This window comes from Syzygium oleosum, unplaced genomic scaffold (genome assembly GCF_021117445.2).
Source record: "Syzygium oleosum isolate NSW1041296 unplaced genomic scaffold, Sole_v2.1 Sole_v2.48, whole genome shotgun sequence".
Lineage (NCBI taxonomy): Eukaryota > Viridiplantae > Streptophyta > Magnoliopsida > Myrtales > Myrtaceae > Syzygium > Syzygium oleosum.
Window position 1 is genome coordinate 38,344 of NW_026607532.1, and position 17,998 is coordinate 56,341.

At 42.4% G+C, this 17,998-nt stretch overlaps 2 protein-coding genes across 3 annotated transcripts; both read right to left on the reverse strand.

The window, feature by feature from the left end:
* Positions 1-2,240: 2,240 nt before the first annotated feature.
* LOC130136721 (expansin-A13-like) lies at positions 2,241-6,804 on the reverse strand. Its single transcript, XM_056306899.1, has 2 exons — positions 6,127-6,804; positions 2,241-3,012 (listed from the first exon to the last, which is right to left on the reverse strand). The coding sequence occupies exons 1-2, from the start codon at positions 6,633-6,635 to the stop codon at positions 2,703-2,705; spliced, it is 819 nt and encodes a 272-aa protein (XP_056162874.1). The 5' UTR covers positions 6,636-6,804; the 3' UTR covers positions 2,241-2,702.
* Positions 6,805-7,458: 654 nt separating this feature from the next.
* Positions 7,459-10,724, reverse strand: LOC115669684 (protein REVEILLE 1-like). Of its 2 annotated transcripts, XM_056306897.1 has the most exons (6): positions 10,455-10,724; positions 9,308-9,442; positions 9,097-9,208; positions 8,950-9,011; positions 8,427-8,783; positions 7,459-8,340 (listed from the first exon to the last, which is right to left on the reverse strand). In XM_056306897.1, the coding sequence occupies exons 1-6, from the start codon at positions 10,485-10,487 to the stop codon at positions 7,720-7,722; spliced, it is 1,320 nt and encodes a 439-aa protein (XP_056162872.1). In that variant the 5' UTR covers positions 10,488-10,724; the 3' UTR covers positions 7,459-7,719. The 2 variants fall into 2 exon arrangements, with proteins under 2 accessions (XP_056162872.1, XP_056162873.1); XM_056306898.1 differs by lacking the exons at positions 9,308-9,442; positions 10,455-10,724 and having other exon boundaries at positions 8,889-9,011; positions 9,097-9,185.
* Positions 10,725-17,998: the final 7,274 nt, after the last annotated feature.

Here is a 17,998-nt window from a genome sequence, read left to right on the forward strand (position 1 = left end):
CACAAAGTCCAAGCTAGTAAGAAAGGCAAGAACTTTGGTTTCATCTGAAAATTGTTTGGTTTTATAACGCGTTTCTGTGCAATAATGCATATTGACAGACGATGAAAACGGTTTCGTTCACGCTTGATTTTGGAGATGCTAAAGGTGCAGAGCTTGCTCGTCGTCTTCTGTGGAAGCATGATTCGATTGAAATCGACCTCAAATTCAATGGATAGAGTGCATAACAATAATAACTCGACATAGACGTGCGCATCAGCTCAAATGTTATCCATGACTGGTATTGCCAAAAGGGAATGAAATTAATTCCTACATCGCTACGGGGCATGTTGGGGTGTGGGTCAGTTCAGTTTTGTGTGGATTTTACTCCGCAACCTCCCAAACAACGGCATGGGACAACTTCGCCATTTTGAAGAGAGTCCATGCATTGAAAAAGATGGCATCATGATTATCCCAAAGCATTATATTTAAGATTTTGTTAAAAAGCCGTCTTAATCATACTCGTTAAGCAATCTATAAAAGAAAATTTGTAGTTTTCAATGCAATATCTATCGTCGTGTCATGTATAGCCAATATCTTGAAAATTGAACTACTCACCGTATTATATGGTTGACATCCTTTAAATTCAATAGATTTTGCTTAGCATTTTAGTAGTTCAAGGCCAATATGAAAATTGTGGGCTGTAAAAAAAAAAGAATGTATGCCGGTGGATGCCTATGGTATCGAATCTCCATGTCGCTGAACACAAACAAATCTCATATTTGAATCAATATCTTGCATATGGGCTTGCATCCTTCCCTGATATATCGAACCCTAAGTAGACGGACATCAGTTGAAGTCTCTCGTTACTTATTTTAGTTTCACTAACTCCGTACAGACTGCTCTAAGTTCATCTTACAGGCCAATGGTTTCAATCGGTTAGTGGGACTTCATGGGTGTTTCACATGCTTTCAAATAACCCGGTCTCCAAATTTGTGTATCTGAATTATTAGGAAAAGATAAAGGGGATTCAGAATCGAACCTTCGATCGATCTTGGAGCAAACCGCATTCTCGATGGTATGAACCGATTAAATAGTAGGGTTCTCCAAGATAGTATGGAGGGGCTCACGGTGCATGGCCACATGCAAAATGGAAAGAACATGTCGCGAAACATTCATCTTTCGGCCAAAGGACAAACAACCCGAGACGCCTTCTTTCCTTTCCTTCCTTTCATTTTTGGGGGGGCCAATCGTGCCTCTATCTTAAATTGACCTTTCAGAGCCTTCTAAGTCTCTGGGCAAAGACTAGGACCTTTCCACTCAGACATCAACTCTTATCCAACCTTTGTTTGATGTCGTTGTTTCTTGTGACCGCTGTCCGATTTTGGGAGGTGTTTTCGCCTTGAGAAGTCCCAAAGGTCGCAATTTTCGCGGGTTTGTTCCTGAGCTTGGAGATTTGGAATTTGCGGTTGTCGCTGAAGGCCCTGTGAAGAAACACCGATGCTACGAGGCGTAGGCTTTGCATTAAGATGATGCTCCTCGTCCCATGTGCAGTTTCCATCTTCTGGAAGCACATAACGTGAGCCTGTTTTCCATCTTTTGTCGCCACATAAAAAATCAGAAGCAAATGAGATTTCAAGGTTTTAGAGTCATATAGTATGTCTGCATATCAATATCTTTATCTCGTCTTATCTTATTACCCCATCGCAGTTGTCGTTCGACAAATTTAAATTTTGACATTTTTCTTGTGTTATCGACGCTTGTTCAATTAAACATGACAATCGGTCAGCAGTGAGTTTAAGTCTAGACAAGCATCTAAAACCGAGCTCGTGGAATCAGAATTTTGATGCCCATTACTGGAGATTCACCCCTTGAGCATCACCCCAAAGCGCATTATGACGCAACTTACAAATTTGGCCAAATGGTTGCCTAGTTCCAACGAGGATAGTGCATACACCACAAGAAGTTTCTCAAGAGTTTTGGGTTTGGACTTTTGAGAGCTAAAGAGGCCAGACTCAAAGAATGGAAACAGCAGATTCACACCCAAAGGGAATTTCAATTGGACTGAACATAACATTGACTGCAAAGAATAATCAATCCATTAGTTTATTTTTTTGCATGTTACAATGCATTCAGATGTCATGACGCATGTAAATTGATCTTCAGTGCATCTATCGGTTTAGATTGAAGATGCATCATCCTTCATAACATAATAGTATCATCACCCACAATCCAGTCCACTGCAACATAAAAGTCTCATCTCATTCTTAGAAATCGGCACCTCCACGCAACCTTGATTTCTTTGTAAGAAAAGTACAGCAGCGAATAGAACTTTCCCAAATCCGCATCCATAAAATACAACTCAATGTCAACTGAAAGGAAAACATTCCTGCTTGGATACCTAAGTTTTACATTTCTAAAGATTCTGGGTAGCATATTAACCTTTTCTTTATAATAATCCAAGGGCATGGGCATGCTATCCTGGTTACCTGGAGACCCGTGGAACACATTTATGAAAGGAGACACCTATATATGATGAAAGTGCCCTTTCTTTGACTAATGGCACACACTTGAGCTTCCTTGTGCTACTCAAGTCACTTGCAAATTTTCACCTCCTTTTCCATCAAAATGTGCACTATTCCAGCACACAAGCATCTCCAATACCAATGAGGATGGGAGAGAGTAATATAAAAAATGCCTTGTTTTCGATTATGTTAATCAAACTTTCAGGACTCAAATTGCTTGCCTTCAAAAGTCTGTCCAAAGTTCCAATTTTTAGGAGCAACATTGTAAGATGTCACCGTAAGCCCGTCGCTAGAGCTCACCTCAAAGGACAGGGGCTGGTTCTTAAGATCCACATTAATGTGCCAATTCTGACCCCAATTCCTACCCATTGGAAGCCATCCAGTTTTCGTGCCTTTAATTTTTATTGCAGCTATATCTCCAGCACCAGCCACATTGCTGATCAAGACTGAGATGAAGATACCCGAGCCATCAATTGTAAAACGAATCCCTCCCTCCTTTCTGCATTTGATCCTGCATAGTGACAAAGAAGAGAATGAACAATATCTCTTTCAAGAGTCCGGAAGTTAAGTGAATTTGCATTGCAGAAGTATCTCTACAGCATATTGCTGTAGCCCTCCTAATGCCTAGGCTAGTGGCATTTCTCTGGTCAGTCAGATAGTGAAGAATTGACAAAACATTTGTAATACCAGGGTTCAATTTCCCAGTAAGTAGGTAAAGGAAGCATATTCCAGGCGCAAAAAATTTTAACCATGAGCAGCATTATCAATCGAAGCTCTGGAAGAACCATATAAATGAATCTAAATAAAGGCAGAGTGCCCTAGAATTGGAGATCACATGTCCAAAAAGGAAAGCACGTCTCATTCTGAGGCATTACCAGATTAAGTTGCTTGTGTTGAGCAATGAATTGAAGAGATCAAACAACTAGAAAACTATAAATGGAGACTTATTGAGTTGTTGGATGTTGTGGCATTTTATTCTTTTAGAGGACTTCTGTAACTCTGCAGCACTCAATTTGCAGAGCTCATTACAGATAAATGGTATATCCTTATGCCATTAGACAGATAGGATGAACAGAAAGAAGCAATATCCAAAAACTTGATAATAAAGTTCCCAGATTGATAGCTCGAAACAAGCCAGAGTTCTCATGAGAACTGTTCTGTGGATATTAAAACAGAACAGGTACATAGTGAAATTATGGATCAAGCACATTTTCAGAGAAGCAAATTATTGAAAATGCAGATTGATGTTTGGAAACTATGAGACAAAATGAATTGAAGCCCCATTTAGTTCTTGAAAAATTCCCATTCGCAAAAATGAAACAGTTATAAAATTTTCAGGTTCTGTTTGCTTAATAATGTGTTGGTACATGAAAACTTTCTTCAGGAATTAAAAATTGTTATGATGTATTTGGTATGCCTTTTTAATAAATGCTTATATACTATTAATTGCCTTGATCGAAAGCTTCAATTTCCCTACACTTTCTAATCTTACTAATAAAAGCATTACATATATTAATTATTTCAAGGACTAGATTGAATATAGAAAGAGCATCTTCAAATTAATTGTGTTTTTTATGCCACTTTGTTATTTCATGTACTAATCGCTTAGTGTCTATTTTTGTATTTGACAATTCTTATAGCATTTTACATTGAGGGCGCAAGCTTTAAGGAAGAGGAAAATTTCCTTGAAGCTTCTGGGAGCTGAAGACAAAGTTTCAGCCTTCAGAAAGGAAGTTCCCTTCAAGCTTTGTTTCTGAAGTCTCCACAGAGGGAGGGAGGGAGGGAGAGAGCGAGTGCTAATCGTCAAGAGTGTCTTCTTTGGTCGCTTATTAATTATCAACTAACAGATCATGACGATTAATTTGGAGAACAAATGCAAAAGACAGATGTAAACATGTATTGTGAGGAGCGAGTTAGCAACATGTTTCGCTAACATCGTATGTTTTCAAATGGATAGAAAACACTTAACTTTCGGCCTAAGCATAACTTTAGAAAACAGTGTCCTCGCATTTTAAATGCAGTCTGCTTCCAAATTCAACCAAACACCACCCCTTGATGTGTTTTCTTTTCAAGCAAGAATGAAAACAACTATTTGGAGACTTTTCACACGCCAAACAGGCTGGGAACTCTCTCCAACCAACATACTACCTATTTTCATTGTGGAAATTCTGAAAAACAATCACAAACCGAACTCTCTAACCAGTGACGTAAGCAGGCAGAGAATAGAGGAAAAAAATTCTTTGCATCCAAAAACGGATCCTTTCAGTCAGTTATTCCATTAAACTACTTGGGTGATGAGAGCATTTCAATTTTCTGGTTTTCTGAAAGGAGGTATTATCACATAGACTACCAATAGAAAAGACATTTTCCAAAATAGATTTGTTTACTTTCTATTAATTAACTACTCATCCTTCCATAAACAAGGACTTCTTCAACAATTAATTTTTCCCAAAAAGACTGCTTTTTCTATTTAATTATGCATACAATAGCCACATTTTTAGAGCACTAGAGAATAACAAAAGGATGTTTTCACAAGTTATCTATCAGCATGAGATGTAAATTCCAATTTCTTGACAAACTTGCATGTCTAAACAAAATAAAATATAACGTCCATGAAAATGGAAAAACTATGGAAACATCAGATAAAATTTCAGCAAAAAGAGAATTAAATGGCTTTTTCAGACAAATGCATTCTTGGCTTCCAGTTCCCAAAAAAGCAAGTTTAATCCAAAGCAACCCTCTAGTTCCATCTAAGCCACTCACTATACATTAAAGATTCCAAGCGAAAAGTAGATATTAGATGGAACTGGAACAAGTAGAAATACATAATGTCATTAAGAACCCCCTACCATTGAAACATGAGACTTACGAAGATGGTAGAAGCTGACCTGAATGGTCCAACCTCATTCATAGGAATTACCTTTTAGCAGCAAATTGGTCGATGATGTTGCCATTTGAACTTAATCTAATCGCCAAAAAGATAAACCAGAGGGTCCTCTAGACTAACCTATTGTAACCAATATTTGGTCCTGACGAAGATGAACATCCGAGTAGAAGGGCACTTCTATAATCCAACTCCAACCCACCGTTAGTTACAGAATAGCATTAAATTAGCTAGAAACACACTTCCTAATTAACCCAAGATCGCCCTCGTCTAATTAAGTTTCCTCTCCTTTTCTTTCCCCTGAAAAAATATACGCCTCGCTATCAACTCACTACAGGCAGGATAGGGACCTCTCAGATATGCCAAAAGTTGGCCCATTTCGCAGGTTTACACCAAACAAAATCAAGAAAGATGACAAGAATACAGGAAAGAAAAGATGCGGTAATAATAACACCATTTGCAGGAGTAGCAGAGTCTCTAATCGCGGACGAAACAAATTTAGGAACTAAGCAAGCACGATTTCTGTTTTTCGTTTAGCTCTGTGTTCTCCTGAAGCAGACAGACTAATTAAGTGAAAATCAAGAACAAAAGTCCAGGCGTCGTACATCGTGCAAGCACAGATATGAAAGCGTCTTCTTTATTAGATTATTATTACCAATCTAGGACTACAAGGTCGATCCAAACGTAACAAGACCATTGAAATGTTTTCTCAAAGAAATAGGTTGTCGGACCAAGGCTTACCTGCGATACTGGACTGGCATGTTACCGGCCTTCCAGATGGCGATCTTCTCGAACGCCTCTATCGGGAGCACGAAATGCTTGTTCGGGGGGTTGCAGTGGCCGCCCCCGTCGGCGGCGAACCCGTAGTTCGGCGCGCAGAAGTTGGTGGCGGTGACGATCAGCGACGTCCCCGGGATGCACCACCGGAGGTCCTCGACGCACCGGAGCTCGAAGCACGCGCCGCAGATCTGGCCGCGCTCGAACAGGGGCTCGCTGAGCCCCGCGGTGGCCATCCCGTACCCGGCCCGCGCGAGGTCGCCGTAGCCGCACGCGCCGCCGACGGCGTCCCGGGGGTCGGCCGCGGCGTAGTAGGTGGCCCGGGCGGACCGCCACTCGGAGAGGGAGGAGGAGGAATGGGAGGGCGAGGAAGAGGACGACGACGACGACGCGGTGGGGGTGTGGGACGCGGATGGGGACGCGAGGGCGAGGAAGAGCGCTAGGGTTTGGAGGATTAGAGCCGAAGGCGACATTGCTGGAGAGAGAGACAAGCAGAGAGACAACTACGGGGAAGCTTTTGATTTGATCCTAGGTTGATGTCTTCTTTAGCTTGTCGGACTCCATGGATGGACTTGCGTGCTCAGTGCTCGGGCTCACAGCTCACTGCTATGAGTGCCTCCGCTTTGCTTTTTTCGTTGCTTTCCCATTGAAAGTGAAAGCGCTTACTTCTTTTTCCAAAATTCGGGAAAGTTCTTCTCATTTCGCCCCTCAAGTTTGGCTCAATTCCATTTTTTGTCCCCTCCATTTTCAATTCATTTTCGATTTAGCCCAGAACAGCAGACAGCCCGCACGGACCTCGGATCTGTCCAGAGTAATCTTCTCATTTCTCTATCTAAATTCCCTTCCGATCGAGCCGGCGTCCGCGTTTTCCGGCTAAAATAAAATTTTGCTTCGATTACATGAGAGATGTTCTTATATGGGTCGAGGCGTCCTCGCCCGATCGACCGCACTCTGAGCGATTTTGGGGGCGAATGTGGAGGCATAAGTGGAACAAAATTTCGAGGAGGTGTGGCATGAATCAAACTTGGAGCGAATCTGAAAAATTTTTCCGGGAAATTTTTGCCGAGTGATTCTTGGTTCTCTTCTTCTTCTTTTCATGAAAGCTTTCTTTCTAACTTCTTTTGCAAGATGGGATGTCAGGATTCAATTGGGCTTGGACATCATTCGGTGTTAAGTTCTTGCCGGGCCCCGAAAATGAAAACAGACCAGATTTTCAAAGTAACTCCTGAATTTTGTCATTTCCGGGGCACCAGCACCACCTCTCCCTTCCCGAGTCTAAGTAGAAAGATGAAGAAATCACAAGAAAACTGCGAGACTTCTTCATTCGATTTATTGGTCCTCCTCTTATACAATTTATCTTTTTGCAGAAACAAGCACCACTAACTTGGGTAATCAAAAAGGAAGCAACTAGACATGAGGCAAATTAGGGAATACAGGGCATTTATAAGGAACCTACATATTTTAAACAGATTGGGGGGTGAAACAAAAGGCAAGGACAACAGACCAACAGATGCGATTCGAAGGCCCTGAAGAGCGCGCTGCGACGAGGACGCGGCACTACAAGCTAAGGCGTACTCTTCGTACTTCCCTTTCTTGGCCGATCGCCCCTGAGGGCTGCATCTCCTTTTCTGCAATACACCTTTTATAAGGCATGAATCCTCTTCCTTGTCTCTCTTGCCTTGTCATTAGTTCAGGGGCCGCTGACGTGTTGCTCGGTTTCGAAAGGAAACCGAGCTTTAGGTCAAAGCCACTATGGAACTCATTGGAAGTTACGCCATTCCCGGATTCCAAAATCCCATTTTTGTTGATGTCTGCGCAAGTAGATAGCTGAGCCACTTTATTGAGAAACGGCGAGAGAGAGATTGCCAAATTGCCATAAAGATTCAACCAAGGCGCTGAAGGAGCAGGACCAGCTTCCGTGTGATCGGTGGTTGTGTCCCGTGGCTGCACTAAGTGAAGTACCCGATTTGTTTTCACAGACGATGTCGCGGATACAGTATCCTGAGAAAGAGGATCTTGAAGTTTCATTTCTTTCAATTCCGACTTGACCGCCGAAGAAGATTGCCAATGCGAATCTGTTACAGATACAGTCATGCCAAACAGTTTGAGGGTTCGGGAAGGCGCTTCCTCCACGGCACCTCCTGAGGTCTCACATCCCCTAGCATACAGCTCGAGTTTCTACAGTCCCAGAAACATGCCATAAGATAAAGAGTCTAAAAATGACACGCTGACCGCAAGGCTAATTAGCTCTATGTTTAGCATACCTCACTAGTGATTGGACCATTCTCCTTAGCTGACGGTTCAAAGAGTGACAGACTAGCACGGCAGGCCGCATCGCCTGAGGAAATCGGTGACAAGCTGCCACTGGGTGTGCTTGCACCAGAGGAACCCAAACCATCTGAGCCTAAAGTGGATAACACAGACATGGGCGATTGGTTCTCGAGTTCGGAGACGGAGAAATTCGGAGATCCAGACCTAATTGGCTGCTCCTGAGGCAAGCATTCTGTGTTGATCGGGTGAACCAAAAGCTTACGAGGGTAAGGATGCATCGGCTTTCGTTTTGGGCGCGGAGGAGGAATCTCGATGGGTTCCACCTTGCTATCGGTCGAGTCTTTACCGACCTGAGACACAGTGAAACAAGCAGAATTAGGACAGGATCGAGAATAGCAAAAACCATCCCTTCTATGACCATTTGAACACCTCAGGTCATAAAAGATCAGACTTACTTCAGTCAATGGGACACAGTTATTTTGGTAGAGAATGGGTACTGGAATAAGAGCAGTAAACCTTTGAGAAAAATTTCTGAGCATGGCTCCGAATTTGAACAGCAGTCTTGGTGCCCACATGTTCTGAACAGAAATGAAAATATTTATCTAGTGAACGAGAGAAACCAAAGAAATTAACAGTGAGAAGATAATTGTTCCCGTTGATTACCTTCTATTCGACGCCATGCTCGACCGTACAATTTAAGAGCTTCAAGGAACCTTTTGTGCTCTTCCTCTGTCCATCTCTCTCTCTGCTTCGTGATGGTGTAAGGTTTTCTTACCTATCGATATCAAAGTGATGAGCAAATCGGATTGAACAGGGAAAAAAAATTGTAGCAAAAGAACCTAAAGATTGTCACAGGAGAAGAGGGATAGTAGACCTTGGGAGCATAGTCATTTGCGCAAGAAAACTGCTCCTTTAGCGAGATACTGGTTATCGAGTGGAGGCTATCACTCAATGACATTTCGTTGCTTCCTACAATCATATTGCTCGAATGAGCACTGCCACCTTGATCCTACATTAATAGCGATAAAGGTTAATGAACCCTGCAGCAAAATCATGAAAATCTGAAACTTAAAATAGAGGAAGAGATCTTGCATTAAACAGATCAATCTCTACATTCACCATATCTTCTTCCCCAACGAGTGATGAATCTTTTATTTCAATGAGCACCAGCGAGTGATGAATCTTTTTAGCGCATCACCAGCAGTGTTACGAAGAATCAGACTTGCTATATTTGGATGACACTCAAAGCACATGGATTGACCTTTAAGCGGAAATGTATCCATACGCCATAGAAACCCAATCAATTGAATACCTTTACCAGTGAATTTGGCAACAGGGGAAACTTATCAATACAAAATGTATCTTCCAACCATAGCAGATTGGCCGTGTCCCTCAAAAAGCCAAAAGATTTTTACTGCACTGCAACGGAATGCACATTTTGTAGCCACCTCCATTTAAATCCCTCTCCCCCCAAAAAAAAAAAAAGAATCAGCAAAATCTTCTTGCACATCTCTGGCTACCAGAAATTTAGAAAAGAAAAATTGTCCAAAAATTGGTCTGAAAAAATTGAGTTTCCTCGACTGTTTCGTGGATTTCTCTATAGTCCTGTGAATATAAAAGATTCTTACAAGACTATACTTTCCCTCATGAAAAATGGGTGCATGACAAAAACCATAATTCAAAAGAATTGTCAATTCCCCAAGAAACGCTGAAACTTTCAGCCACGAAACTCGTTCGATGGTCATGCCCCATTGCAGAACACAGAGATAGATCAGCTTCAAAAGTTAGATCTACTGTCTCGACGGATTTAGTGAAAAGGATTGTCGCTCTCTTCAAAAAACAAAAGTTCCGAGTTTTTTTTTCTTTCTTGAAAAGAACAAACGTGAGAAATTGTACATCTCTTGGGAAAATCAACTGACTCGAGGAGGAACAAGAAAGCACGAAGAATTCAAAAACCAAAACCAAGTTACATGAACAAAGAACATGGCAGAAGAATCATGTCACGCTGCGAGCATCTATACCTGTACGGTCATATCGGTATCAACACACACCATGCAAGATCTCGTTTCTCCGACCCCCAACAGAGTCAAGAAGAACGCTTCTCCTCTGGACTTGCTCTGCGCTCGAATCGACCGGCTCTGTTCAACGACCGACCGATCTGGATCCCTTAAAACCGCCGCCGTCGCTCCTGTCCCGTCCGTACAGGCTCTCCTCCGGCCCAGTTCTCGAGCTCCGAACGACCGAAAAGAAAGCACCCGCTTCGAAAATGGAGAAGCGCTCAATTCACGCCTCGGTTCGGGCGAACTGTTCACACCCAGCAACATCAACTTCAGCTTTCACCCACCAAACAGAACAAAAAAAAAAGAGGAAAAAGAGAAAAACGCAAAAGGGATTGCAGCATAAAGCAAATCAACCGGTTCCAGAAGCAGGAAACGCAATCACAACTTGCGGAGCAGCTTACATGAACTGAAAGGAGCACCGATTGGGAAGAAGCACCCCGCGCGCGCGTGGAAACCGTTCGAAACCCAGGAAGAAGAGAAGCAGAGGAGGACAGCTGAAGAAGCTACTAATCAGGAAGGCGAAAGAACCCAGAAAGAGAGACAGAGAGAGAGAGAGGGACTAGAAGCGAAGAGGAGGAGGAGGAGGAGCTTGAATTGAAATACGTGCTCTTCGTGAGATCGAACTGGGATTTCTGCGAGAGATGGAGAGAAAGAAAGAGAGAGGCAGAGGGAGGGAGGGAGGGGGAGAGAGAGAGAGTCCGTGTGTTGTTTGGTTTGGTGATGATGGCCGAAAAGATAAAAAAGCAGAGGACGCCACGTCAGAGCCGGTTTTTCGCGGAAATATTTAAGTTTTGTGTTTTTTGTTTTTTTTTTTGGATTTTTTTCCTTTCTCTCGTTTTCTCGCCCAGAAATGAACCCGAGAGAAGAACGCTCCAGAAACGGGGATGGAATCTTGTGGCTCACGTCGCGGAGGGGCTCGGACACGTGGCACTCCCTCGTCTCTCTCTCTGTGTTCCGTTTTTCATTGCGCAGCGTGTTAAATTCGGTGGGGGGGGGGAAGAAAAATTAGTGAGCACATGGACGCGCCCGACTCGCCCGCCGAAGCGGGGAGTGGGCGCCACTCGCCCTCTGGAGCTGCCACGTGTGGATAAACGGGAGCGGGATTGGCACTTGTGTGGATTGCAAGAGCCCCTCGCTCTTCCCCTTGCTTTCTCTCACACATATTGTACTGTATTGCCCAATCCCTCCCTTCCCCCCCCCCCCCCCCCGGGGAAAAGGATGTTCAACGAAGTTTTTCTTTATCGCAACTTTACACTTTTAAATTTGATATGGGAATGTGAAAATTACCATCTCTTACGCGATATGTTTGGTAATTAATCGATGTAATGAATGATATTGAACAGAGGCAAGAGCAAATATGTTGAATCCTTGATTCGAGTAATTTATTTATCTATGTGCATTTACTATCGCGGGGAAAACACAGCGAGCAAATTCCTGTTCTTGCCCTGAGAGGCTGAAATAGAAGTTTTCGATTATTTCATTCATCGCTCGATAAGGTCATGTACAGATGTGACTCGGCTAATTTGTCCTCATATTTTTTCAATATACAATTTCTTATTTATTGACATGTGTAAATGACATCGCATGTAATTGACATCGTTCGTATTGATAAAAAGATAAGCGAAAGTTTCTTTCTTTAGAGTTGAGAGTCAGTGTTGCTAATTATAACTGAGCACCGCCGTGACTAATAAATTAAAAGATCCACTTCTCCTTAGCACTGCACTCACCCCCACGTAGGGATCTAGGTCTTTATCGTGCACATTGCACGTGAATTCACAACATCTCTATCAAAACCTACTCCACTAAATATTCCAAATAGAAAAATCGGAATCGACGTGAAGAATCTCATCAATTAACGTATAATCATTCAGAAGCGCGTAAAACGGAATAAAATACTATGTGAGTATATGCCGGAATAATGACTAATTATTAACCCCACGAGTATATGTTTACGATGCGAGAGCTTCCATTTAAATCGGATTCGCCATCAATCAACGTCAACTGTAAACCGTGCATTTCCGGTACCATCGGGAGCCTTCCCCCGCGAGCTGACGATTTCAATCGAAGGCCAGAGCGCATTTAAAGGGCGCATGGCATCGAAGGCGAGTACGCCTCTATCCCCTACTCTCGCGCGACGACAATCCACGCACCTAACCCCCCCACGAGAAAACAGGACGAGGGACGTCCAAGTTTGTCCCCCATTTTTTAACTCGTGAAATTCGATGATGTTTCTGACGCCGAGGAAGAAACAATTAAAATAAAATATCTGCAGCCCTTTAAAAAATAAATAAATAAATGAAAAAAAAAAAAACAGAGAGAGGATAGTAGGCCAAGAGTTGTGGATGGAAAAGGGGTGGGGGAGATGAGGATGAGCCGGATGAGCTGGCCTCAGGTGACTTTCCCCCACCTTGCGCTTTTCTCCACGTCAGCGGGCCCACCCGCCGCCCTCCGCAATGGCCTCCCGCCACGTGTCAATTTTTTTTTTTTTAAAGAGAGAGAAAGCGACAGAGGGAGGGAGACAGGGGAACGAGGCGGATATGTTTTTGGATGGCTCTGGACCACTCGTGTTAAAACAATCCCGGAAAAATTCTGGCCACAAGCCCGCTCTCGTTAGGCGCTTTTTCGTGAGCGGTGATGCGCTTTTTCGCGAGCGGAAATTACACAAGCCTCCCCCCCCCCTCCCCCCCCCCACCTAATCTTTCGATTAGCGCATGTACGTTCTCCCGAGGCTCTCTCGCCTGTGACACATTGATCCCGAACTTTCATTTTGTTCCGGCTATTAATCTTCCGTTATATGTGTTGAGGTTGATGTCTTGTATTCTGTTATCCGAGAGATTATGAGGGCGGTTCCGAAAGGTCTCCTGACAACTGGACAGCACGGGGGGCCGCCATAAGCGTTTTATGTTCAGTCATAGAATGATTTATATGGGAAAGCTAAATATTTTAGGCTATGTGAGCAATTTTATAATTTATGCCATGTAGGGTTTCGCTATATATATTTAGGGCGAAACGGGTCTCTAGGATAGAGGTAGGGGGTAAGAAAGAGTGGATGTACACTTTTCTACGTTATTAGTGAAACGGATCTCTTCTCCCCGTTGACGTAGGTAGGTGGAACATCTCCCCTGCTGAACCGCGTAAATTCTTGTATTGTGCGAATTTCCATTACTTTCTTGCATCGTTGATATGATCGAATTTAGATATTCGACAATGTGATTCCACGTCGCTTTGTAAAATAAAACTCTTTTCTGTCCTCGATTTCCCTGAAGTAAGAATGAAAAAAAAAGGCACTCGAGGAAGAAGATAAATTAAACGGAATACCTATAACGAAATACGTGGATGGCCCTAAAAAATGCATTAGGCTTCAGGTAATCATTTCCTTCCCCGCTCTAAAGACATCGCATCATTTCGTCTTGAATTTTTCTAAACATTCGTGTTAATTATTAATTAACCCTTTGGATATACATGAAGAGCAATCATTTTTGCCATTTGACCTGTTACTGTCGAGGCTCTTTCCCTTTTTATATACTCCGTGCTCGTTCTTTTTCTTGACATATGTTGTTTACTTCTATTTAAGTAGTTGTATTTTTGGTCAAAGTAAGTAATTGTATGGAAGCGACCTCGTTTTGGACACTCGTGTGGACTTTGGAGCATCCTAAAAACTTGTAGATCTTTCCTTTTTTAATGTCATCATTCGTATTTAGCTTTCTATTATTAGTCCCCGAGTTAAATATAGATTTCTTTAATTTTCAATATATTTTTCATCATTTTTTACAACAATCAAGGATAAAAGAGAGATCTCTTTTAAATGAATGATTTGAGAATATACTTTTATTTTTCAAGTGCGTTGCATATGCTAACGGAAAAAGAAACGGAGAATTAGCGGCCACAGCAAAATGAAAGTTCCTACTGATATTGCGCAAGAATCGAAATTTCGAGGGCAAACGCGTAATATCTTCAAATTTCAAGGGGTTTTCTGTAATTTTTAATTCATTTTTGCGTTAATGTTACGTAAAATTCTAAACCGGTACACATGCGATAAATTTATCCTAAATTAAATTTTGGATTATTAAAAACCAAAAGCGATTAGCAAAGCAAAAGCGATTAGGTGGTGACAGGTGTCATGGGAACGTGGAAGGTTCCGGTCAACACTTTGAAACATGAGGCTCAAGATCTTTCCCTCGGATATTCTCTGTCTTTCATAAAAAGAGAAAAGAAAAAAAAAACAATTCGCCCTTTTTTTCTCGCTTTTTCCTTTGTGGAGGGGTTCGTCCAGAACCACCCAATGCGATCGCGACACGTGCCCGACGGGCCAGACGCTTTTTGGTGCTTTTTTCCCGGGGGGTGCACGATTTGGTGGGTGGGGGGCCCCGGCGGGGCGATTTAGGGTTTACGTGCAGTCAACCGAGCACAGCGAAACGAGTGGCTGAGATTCGTCGTGCGCTTTCTGTCCTTTTTATATAAGTTGTTAAATTTTTTTTTTTTAATCGAATGTGGTTGCAATTGTCAAAATTCCAACTAGACTCGAACGCTTTTTCAGCTAGACGTCAACGTCTATCTGCCCCGCGCGCTTTATCAGTGGGGCTTCGAGTTTTAATCAATGTCGGGCGGGTGTTCTTTTTCTTTTTTGGATTATTTTCCTTAGCGATTCCTCAAATTTCACGACTTGATGCTTGCGCGAGTTTTATTGCGGAGAACAAAGGTCGAAATATACGTGTGTCGCAACAGATGAATGCAAAGCGAAGGGATGGAGGCGGGCACGTGTCTGCCTCTGTAGGCCGCGTTGAAATTTCTATTCCGTTTGTCTTTTTCTTGCGCTCTCTCTCCTCTGCAATCGCGAAGCCACGTGGAATCTGTGGGGCCCCGCTCCCGAAGCTACGGGACCGGGGGCCGGAGCCCGGGCCGTAGGTTTTATGGGCTTTGGATTGGGTACTCGAGTCGAATTGACTTCTCCGTAGGATCTTACGAGGGATCGTCATTGAGTTGAGTCTATTGATAACATGGACAATGAAAATCAATTCATCTTCATCCTGGCCAGGCCATGAACATCGAACGAGTCCCGAGTCGGCATGCTTCGGAGTCCTTCATGCGACCGAACTCTAAATTATCTATCTTACGATGGTCGAATGGCATCTCGAGTCGACTTTTGTGAATTGGGTTGGTCCGCTTCTCTGATTCAGTCGTAGGAGGATTTCGCCTTTTCTGATTACATACTAAAACTCAATTAGTCACGTTACGCGTCCACGTACTATGGGTGTGTTTGGTTCAGCTTTGCAAATGGAAATTGGGAAAATGAAAATTGTGTTTGATAAAAAAAATCATTTGTTAAGCTACTTTGACCTAAGTAGTATTTGGAAAAAAAAAAAAGATTGCAAAGGGCTTTGGGGTTTGATTTTTCTTTTTTTTATTAAAAAAACTCAAACCCTTCACCGGCTCTAAGCGGGGAAAGGCTAAGGCCACCAGGGTTGCGCGACCCCAAGCAACGAGGCCTGAGGTTGCGCAACCCAGGCAGCTGTAGTTAGGGTCGCACGACCTCGCCGGCCCCTCACCAGCTACTTGCTAGCCCTTTGTTGGCTCGATCTAGCCTCATCGGTCGCCCTCGCGCAATGAAGATGAACAATCACAATAGGGGCAAAACCGAAAAATTAGATAATTAGTGAGGATAATTTGGGAAAAAAAGAATGAGTTTCAGCATTCGGCCAAATGCTAAAAGTCCAATGCTGGTTCAGCTTTCCCAATGCCAGAATTTGGCCGAAAGTCCTTTGGAAAGATTTACTAAATAGCCCAGCATTTCTCCAAGGGGCTTTAGAGGTCGAAAGTCCCTTGGGAAAACTGGACTAAAGGCACTTTATTTAGAGCAACTCCAATGTTCTATCTCGGATCTTGTTTTTCGTTGGATTCCATTCCTCCTCCTCCTCTTGACCCATTACCAAAACCATGGAAGCTGCGCAACTTGTTTCTCCACTGACCACGGATTTGCCTACTTCATATGCCAAGAAATGGAGAGCGATACCCTCTGCTCGATATGAAAAGCCTTGTTATCGAGCGTTCTCGAACACTTGTGGAGCACGTAGGATAAGAAATGCTACGGCTTTCAAAACATTAATTCGACGTAACGCTGGAAAAATTAACACGCCGAAAGCTGCAAATTCTCTTTGTTCGGTTGATTAAGAAGCTTTTGCGCTACCAACGGGCACAACAGGGCCACGCCTGAAGCTAATCTTGGGCTGGGCTTGGAGGCTTTGTTTATCTTCGCTCTCTTGGATTGGATCGTTCCACCTACCTTGCAATCATTTTCAGCTCTTCTCCCTTTCTTTTTCTTTCTCTTGTCGGGTTAATCGGAGCATGCTACGAATTTCCATCAATGGGACTTTGCCGGGTGTAAAGGAATGCGCGGATTAGGCTATTAAGGAGCAGTGGTGCTTTTAATCAATAGTTCTCCTACTTAGATGCCGAGAATTCACTGTCTTGTTTGAAAGAACAATGAATCCGCTTCTTTCGGTGTTATCTTCGACTTTTGACGTACTTCTTGATATTATATGGCGGTGGAAGTTTACTTTTGAAAGAGCGCTATTCAGCCTTGTCGGGTGGAAAAAGAGAATTCGAAACCCGAAAGGAGGCACCTTTTTCTTCTAAGAACATAATCTCTACGGTGAATGTTTTAAAAGTAACTTTTATTAAATATTTGGGTTCCCAATCTTGGTCATGGACTTCCTTGGAGAATAAGTTTATTCTCCTCGCCTTTTTCCATAGTTATTCATTGTTCCTATTCGTGTTTTTTTTCCTTCTTATATATTAGTCAATACGCAACTACACATTCTAGAATAACTTTTTATCTTGACTTGTGAATGGCTAGATGAGAATATCATTTCTTTTACCTGACCAAGAAAAAACCTATCATACATGAATTTAAAATTGTGGAGAGACAGAGAGAGAGAGAGAGAGTGATGCGTGATGAGGATGTATAAGACTTTATAAAGAAGATGATTACTAGCTAGGCATCAAGTAACTCGCTATTAGCTAAAGATCAATATTGAGATAAATGAAGTTCACCATCAAAGGTTAACGGAACACCACCAGGCAAAGATAAAAGACTTTGGGATAGATAAAGTTCACTACCAAAGTTTGAAGTAATACCACCAGTCAAGGATAAAGAATTTTTGGTTCACCACCAAAGGAATTAGATAAAGAACCCAAAATAGAAATTCGCTCACTTGAGAAAAATCTCATATATTTTATCAAATTCATGTCTTGTTCATACAAAATGAGATGGCACCTTTATTTGTTGATGGATTCTAAAATGACTCTTAGGATTCTAAAAAAACAGAACGACCTACATAATTTTGACTCTTCAAAGCAACAACACACTACACTTAAGACTCATAGAACTAGGACTTGTAACCGCCAATACTATTAAGATGCATGATAAGTAGGATTAAATGCATTTAACTAGGACCATATGTATAATAATTTGGATTAGACACTCTAAATTCGTCAACTAGTCCTGG

Bases quoted from the DNA above. Each gene is read 5' to 3' on its own strand.
- LOC115669684 (XM_056306897.1), bottom strand. From the start codon at position 10,487: ATGGTGTGTGTTGATACCGATATGACCGTACAG. The intron at 9,012-9,096 runs GTAATCAACGGG...ATTTCTGTTCAG, and splicing joins AGCATGGCGTCGAATAGAAG to AACATGTGGGCACCAAGACT. The intron at 8,341-8,426 runs GTATGCTAAACA...CTGGGACTGTAG, and splicing joins ATGGTCCAATCACTAGTGAG to AAACTCGAGCTGTATGCTAG.
- LOC130136721 (XM_056306899.1), bottom strand. From the start codon at position 6,635: ATGTCGCCTTCGGCTCTAATCCTCCAAACCCTAGCGCTCTTCCTCGCC. The intron at 3,013-6,126 runs GTAAGCCTTGGT...GTCACTATGCAG, and splicing joins ATGCCAGTCCAGTATCGCAG to GATCAAATGCAGAAAGGAGG.